This window comes from Sorex araneus, chromosome 4 (genome assembly GCF_027595985.1).
Source record: "Sorex araneus isolate mSorAra2 chromosome 4, mSorAra2.pri, whole genome shotgun sequence".
Classification (NCBI taxonomy): Eukaryota; Metazoa; Chordata; class Mammalia; order Eulipotyphla; family Soricidae; genus Sorex; species Sorex araneus.
In genome coordinates, this window is record NC_073305.1 from 133,099,967 (window position 1) to 133,107,317 (window position 7,351).

General features: G+C 50.8%; 1 protein-coding gene across 1 annotated transcript; it reads right to left on the reverse strand.

Annotated features, from left to right (window-relative positions):
* Positions 1-925: 925 nt before the first annotated feature.
* CD24 (CD24 molecule) lies at positions 926-6,797 on the reverse strand. The gene is made up of 3 exons (XM_012932081.2): positions 6,757-6,797; positions 6,095-6,271; positions 926-2,668 (listed from the first exon to the last, which is right to left on the reverse strand). The coding sequence occupies exons 2-3, from the start codon at positions 6,161-6,163 to the stop codon at positions 2,396-2,398; spliced, it is 342 nt and encodes a 113-aa protein (XP_012787535.1). The 5' UTR covers positions 6,164-6,271; positions 6,757-6,797; the 3' UTR covers positions 926-2,395.
* Positions 6,798-7,351: the final 554 nt, after the last annotated feature.

The window sequence follows — 7,351 nt, forward strand, 5'->3', positions numbered from 1 at the left end:
CTTTTCTTAGTTGAGTCTATTTTCTTCGGGACACCTTGGACCTCTGTACTTGGTTGTCTGTATTCCTCAATTCTAAAAAGTTCTTAAATAGGATTTAACTCTTAGTTCTTCATGATTTCTAAGTATTATTGTCTGTAGTCCAATTGACTCTAAGAACACCTCCCCTAGATAATCAAGTTGGGTCTGATTCGGCCCTTCTCTGAAAGGCTGAACTGAAAACTGAGGTTCCTGGAAAAAGATATTTCATCCATAGTCTGTGGTTTTCACTTGTTCCAAAATTTCAGGCTGCCTTTTCTGGGGTCTTCTGAACTACAAGGATGATGCTATAAACTATGAATCCAGGAATGTTAAAGGAACTTAGGGGCCTGAAATGAGTAGATGGAAGGGACAATTTCAGAAAACTGTTGATTTGTAAACCTCATAATAGATAAGAAAATAGAGCTATAATGAAAAGACTTGGGAACTTAGCACACACTCTCTTGATCAGATATTTTTCTCTATATCTTCCCCATCTCCATTCACATGTCCATGAACTCGCAAACCTACTCATCTGATGGCTTCTACCACCTTGTGAGAACAGTAGTGTCTATTCTCACACCACCAATTGTCAATACATTAATTATAAACATTTGTCACTATAGGCATACTCTTTCTTTGCTAAAGTAGAAAACCTTGTCCACAAAGTTTAGCATCCCATTTTCATTAGCTTGGTCTATGGCTGTCATCCAATAAACAGGTGCTGGGAAACTAGGGGTGATCCTTAAAGATAACAGCTTCCTGAAGTCAAAATGTAATATGAGTTGAAAATGCAATATAGCTTCACTGCAATGTTCTGGTTAATGGGAAGATACTGAGGCATATCCCTGATGGTTTAACTCAACAATCCTAAAGCACTCCTGGCATAAAAAAAAAAAATTCAACCAACTCTTTTCAGTTATTTTTTTTATTTGCAGTTTGTGTTCAATGCAAATCAATTCCATAACATAAGAAGTTACTATGAATCAAAGCATAAATACACAAACACAATATACAATCCAAAATAGATGTACAGCATTCAGGTTTGAAAAAAAAAGGGAATGTTCATTCACACACACAGTAGCTTGAGATTTATTAAACAGGGTTGATCCCATGTAGATTTCTAAAGATGGAAAAAGAAGGACTTTGGTCATCAAGACTACTGCAGCCATCAAGATACTGGGACATCTAAGCATCAGTGTGTGACCATGCGAACAAAAGACTTAGGGACTGTCTATTTTTAAAAAGATTTCTGTGCATTGAGGCAACCCTAAAAAGAGTTACTTTTCAGAACCAAGCTGACTTTGGGTTTAGGACCAGGTTCTAACTATCTAAAAATATTAACTGATTACAGAAAGTGTTCCAAATGTAGCTATTCTGATTCAGTTTTTAAAAAAAAAAAAAGTATTTACATTATCAGTATAAAAGTTTTTCTGAATTTAATGCAAGTTACTTCTTGACTTCACTTCCCAAATACCTGATTGACAATTTTGGCTGCTTCACATATTTGCTTTAATTTCAAGATGTATCCATTTCATCTTCAAATCAGTTTTTCTACCATCAAAAAATATTTGACATATGCATTAATCATTAGTTGAGGTCAATACCCTTGTTCCTTGGAATCACTCTAGCTAAATGAATCTGGTGCTCTTGTTGAACAGGAATAGATGACTAAAGTACAGAAGCAAAATTTACTCATTTATTCATGGATTTGGGGGTAGATTTCAAATCATCATTGCCCAAAAACTTATCATTACTACATACAAAAGTCGAGTGCAATGTCAAATCCAAAGCTGCAGAGGAAAGCATTCAGGTCCCAAGACAAAGTGATGTGATAGCTTAACAATGTAAAACTTTCTATCTAAAATTTATCAGCATTGAATTAGTATATTAAATTGAGAATTTACAGTAACTCTTGCAAGTTCCTTCTCATGTACAAATAAATAGAACCTTAGAAGTTACTTTTTTTAGTGGAACTGTTAATGGCAATAAAAATTTAGTAAACCAAATGAAAACTGAATCTTAGTTCTACATCCCACCCTGTATCTCTAGGTGAGATAAAATCTATTCTTATTTTCAAGATTGGGTTTTATGTGTATACATTCCTGAGGCCACATTTAAGGAAATCACATCTCATTCTAGATGTTGACTTTCTTCATCTTCTACATGACACTTCAGCAGATTTAGTATTGGCATTCACCATTTAGTCAAACCCTCACATGCTCTTCGAATCAAATTTGGCATCCTCAACATTTTCCATATCAACAAAATAAGGAGTAAAGTTAGCAGATTCAGTGAAGACCTGGATTTCCCTTGCTGCAGTGGACATCTAGATGTCGTTTAAGATGGAAAAGTATAGATGTTTCTTGGCCTGAGTCTCTTAACAGTAGAGGTGTAGAAGGGAGAATAAGATGATGAAGAGACATGAGATTGACTGCAGGACACTGTCACTCCCATTGGTGGCCTTAGTAGAAGTAGTAGAAACTGAAGCTGAAGCTGAAGCTGAAGTTGAAGTTGAAGTTGAAGTTGAAGTTGAAGCTGAAGCTGAAGATGAAGTTGAAGTTGAAGTTGAAGCTGCAGCAGCCGGGGTACTCAGAGTGGAGTTAGTTGTAGCCACTGATGGAACTGAGGAACTTGTAGCCTGTGAATAAATCTAAAACACACAGAAAGTATCACTGATTTCCATGTGTCACAGAGGCCTCCACATACACATAATAAACAATGAATACAGAGGGTATATACTTGGATTTCTCTTAATCATATTATTTAAGTCTAAAATTTTCCCTTAGACCCAGCAATCATTTTTAGTTTCCATGTCATCTGAAGGTGTGTAATGCCTGCAAAGAGTCACTGTTAAAACTAAAACTGTCTCCCAAAAGTTAGATAGTGCAAAAATAATGAGAATTTTTTATTTCTTAACAAAGGGATCAGGGACTAAAGATAGTCTCTATGACTAGGTGGACTCACTGGCACTACAAAGAGGTTTCTATTGATCCAGAAAGGGGAGGTTTTCACTGAAGGAAGGGAGCCATGGGGAGTTAGTGTATTTTTAATTTTGTGTTGTGATACCAGGGATCTAATCGTGGGCCTCAAAAGCATGAGAGGAATGTTCTACACATGCCTACAGCCCAACCTCTAAGGGCTAGCTTAAAGTTGTATGGTTTGTACTTTTATAAGACTTAAATTTGAGGCTCACCACACTAAAATGAAGACTATCTACATGGGCTGAAATGATAGTAGGGCAGGTACAGCACTTGCTTGCATTCAGCCAATCTGGCTCAATCCCTGACACCACAAGCCCCACCAGGAATGATCGCTAAACACAGAGCCAGGAGCAAGCCCTGAGCACTACAGGGTGTGATCCCAAAGCAAAAAAAAAAAGACACCATCTATCCTGGATTTGCAAGAAAACTTTCACAGACTTATTATATCCTTATTTTTTTTTGGGGGGGGGGGGTTGGGAGGTCACCAGGTGATGCTCAGAGCTTTCTCCTGGCTGCACTCAGGAATTATTTCTGGTAGTATTGGGGGTACTTTATGGATGCCAGTTATCAAACGTGGGATGGCTGCGTGCACCTGGTGTATTATATCTCCAGCCCCTGCCTTAGTCCTAATTTATGGGGACTTAGGGTATCTTACCTCTTCGAAAACAACCTTAGAATTTGTCTTGGGGTTTTGTTTATTTATTTTGCCCCCACTTCGCATGCAAAGTGTATAACCAGCATGGGGAGGGATCCACTGGGGCTTCCTGCACTCTAGCCCTCTCTCTCAGGCCCTCAACACTTAAGTTGAAAAACATGATGACCCTTTGCCTTAAGACAAATCACTTCACTGGAGTCAGTAGGATTTCAAGAAGGTTTGGCTGAAAAGTTCTCACCAGCAGGAGCCTCACTGTCTGGTCACTTAGCTAAGTGCTGTGGCCAGGAACCAATATTCCCCCAGTGTCCCCGGGGCCTGAGTGGCATCATTCAGTGCACTGATTTTTCCAGTCACAGAATGCAGTCCGGTGGGCACGTGATACTCTCTCCTTTGTCACTGAACAAAGGCAGATGGGAGATTTCAGCTCTCACTGTGGGGAGCTCTTCCAGGGGTTCTGATTACAGGGGAAGAGGCACCGAGCAGGTCTGGCCACACGGAACACTGGGCCGCCTCATTAAGGCAAAGATTTAAAAAAAAAAAAAAAACAACAACTGTGCCACATCAGAACTAGTAACTTTAATGGCAAAATCCCTAAGATCACACGAAACAAACCGACCAAAGAAATGTCCACATTCTAACTAGAAATTTAAAAAAAATAAATATCCAGGGCCAGAGAGACAGAGAGATGGTACCGGAGCTCAGCACTTGCCTTACTCCCTGCGGACCCCAGTTCTAATCCCTTGCACTGCAGATGGTCCCCGGAGCACCATCAGGAGTCACCTCCTGAGCACAGACCCAGGAGTAAGCTCTGAACACCGCTAGGTGTGGCTGATTAATTAATTAACTAGTTAATTAATTAAAATAAGCTTCTTGATGAAGTCAAAATTCATGGGCACCTACTATGTACAAGATTGAGCTTGCCCGACAGGACTCGGTAATTGCGCTTTAAAGCACATGCTACGGAAAACTGCCCGTTGCTTCAGCATCGAATCCTGGCCTGGAGTCCCAGGCTAGTACTTTATTGTACATTTGCGTAGAATAGGGTGACTTTTCTTTTTTTTTAACTAGGGGCCCAACGCCTCCATCTAAAAGTTGCCCACGCCGATGAAACAAATGAATGCTATTGTATTAGATTGTCATGCCACGAACTATTTCCTCACTAAAAGTATTGGGGAACCCCCCCCCCGCGTCCCCTGTGAAGAGCCAGAGTCGGGCTGGAGGGAACGCGGAGCGGCCGCGCCCCTCCCCCACCGGGCTGTGGAAAGCTGGGGAGCGCAGCCGCCCCGCAAGACAATAGGATACAGTTACCCGGCCCGCAGGCCAACGCCGAGCGCGGCGCTCCCACGCCACCCGCGCTCAGGTGCGTCCGGCGTCTAGGGAACAAGATCCCAAGGACCCAACTTTCTGGACGCAGGAGATCCTCCGTGTAAAAGCTCCAGATGTTAGGGGAGCGCCCCATCCCCCCAGGGCGCGCCACCTCGCCTCCCCTCCCCACCCACCCAGCATGAACTTCGGCTGAGAAAGGACCCCTTTCCTCGGCCCCCCTGCTCTAGCCTGCCTCAACCTGCCCCCCAGCTCAATCCCCGGGCTTCCTTCCCTGCCGCCGCCGCCACGCGCCCGCCGCACGCCCCCGCCCCTTCCCCCCAGACCTCCGCCGGGGCGAGGCTGGTTCCCGGGACAAAGCCAGGAGGGGACTCGGGACACAGATGTCGCTGCCGGAGCTAAGCGGGGAGAGCCAGTCTGATATAAAGCTGTGTTCCGAGGTGACAGGAGATGGACAAGGAAAGGGGCGCCCACAGGGTGGGGTAGGGGGAGGTAGACAGGGTCAGGAACGGGTCCCAGCCCTGGCTCCTGAAGCCTGGAAGCCTTCCGAACCGAGTCAGCGGCGCCCGATTGCCGGGTCTTGCTCTGGATCCCAGAACCAGCACCGAGTGGCGGGTGTACGCGAGCGGCGACCACCCGGCTCTCTTTGTGTGGTGCGCTGGGACGGAACAGCGCCCTGCAAGTCTCCTGGGACCGGCTCTGCCAGGAGACTCTAGGTCTGGGGCGATTCCGGAGGTGGGGAGAGCACCTTGGCCCGTTAGTGCCTTGCACCTCCGGATGGCGAGCTGGTGGCGCAAGCCAGAGCGCCTGGGAAGGGAGGTGAGGGGGTGGCTGCGCCGGGCGTGGGGTGGGGCAGGGGCCTCGCAACCCACCACCCACGCACGGAGCTGCATTGTTCTCTGCAACTGTGCACGGGATGGGGAGCAGCCCTCAAGGGAACGGAAAGTAGAATCCCCGGGGCCCGCAGACGGGCTGCAGCTTGAGCCTCTACTTGCGTCCCAGACCGCGATGTCCGGGATGGGGTGGGGGGCGAGGGTTGGAGGGGGGGGCGCTCAAACCAGTCCCTGGAAGGTGGCTTTCTGCCCGCCGAGTTCTCCCGGGGCGCCCGGGGCCTCACCTGCGTGGGGAGGAGAAGAGCCAGCAGTAGCAGCCCCAGTCCCAGTCTGGTCACCATCGCTCTGCCCATGTCCGCTCCGTCGGTGCGCGGCGCGTCTCGCAGGATGCCGGGTGCGTGGAGAGGCGCGGGCTCGGAGCAAGCGCAGGCAAGGTGGGGAGCACGGCCGGCGGGCGGGACCTTATATACCCGGACCGCCACAATAGCCGCGACGTGGCACCGCCCACCCGCCCCCCTCCGCCGCCGCGCCCGCCCCCCACGAGCGCCCGCCCGCCGCTTCCCCGCCTCCCCCGCGCCCTCCGGGCTCCCGGGCGCCCCCTCCCTCCGCGGCCGCCTGGGCAGCCGAGGGCTGCGAGACCCCCGGGAGGCCGCCGCTCGGCAGGTGGGTGGCGGGGCGCCGCCGGCGGGGGGCGCGGTTCTTTGTGTGTCCCCGGGCGCGCTGCTGTGTGCGGGCTGGCCCCGGCGCCCCGCAACTCCCACCCGGGGTTCCGAGCGACCTCGCCAGCCACACAGCCCGCTCTCGGGACCCAGGCCAAGTTTCCTTTGTTTCCCGCAACCTGCCATGTTACCCCCGCCCCCCGCCCGCCTCCTCCACGGGCACCCCACCACCAACCCCCCAAGAAAAGTCAGAGCCTCCGGAGCCGCCGGGCCCAGGCCAGACCCACCGCGGGCTGCAGGGGCGCCGAGGCCGCGGGCGGGGGGCTCCCGTCGGCTGGGCTGGGCTCAAATCCCCGCCCCATCCGATGGGGGGCGGGGGGGACGGTCTGGGCTTTGTGTGAACCCCGCGACTGGCGCTGGGAACGGGGCGCCGCCGCCGCCGCCGCGCGCCATCCCTTCCAGCACCGGCCCGCGGGGCTCGCCCGCCGCTCCGGGCTCGGAGCGAGTCGGGGGCTCGGCGTCGCGCCCGCGCCGGCCCCCCGGCTCCTCGCCAGGGGTGCTGAGCTCCTCGCGTGCTCCCCGGCCGTGTGGCGCTCACTGGGGGCATCCCGGATCCCGCCTGGGGATCCTCTAGGGAATCGGGGAGCCGCCGCCCCCCTCCTCCCCCTGAGCGCGGACGCCGGGTTGCCAAGCCCCGGGCTTTCCTCCCAGGAGGGGCGAGAAGGAGAAAGCCCACCCAGAGGACACCCCCTCGTCGCGGGAAAGGCCCCGCCGGCCCTCCCCTCGCCGCCCTGCGCCCGGGTGCCGGGTTTCCCGGGATCCGGAACACCTTGGCGCGCCCGCTAGAATTCGCTGCCCTCCTGGAATCCCACCCCCCAGGAA

Coding starts and splice junctions, on each gene's coding strand:
- CD24 (XM_012932081.2), bottom strand. CDS start 6,163: ATGGGCAGAGCGATGGTGACCAGACTGGGACTGGGGCTGCTACTGCTG. Junction 2,669..6,094: donor CTCTTCTCCTCCCCACGCAG/GTGAGGCCCCGG, acceptor TGTGTGTTTTAG/ATTTATTCACAGGCTACAAG.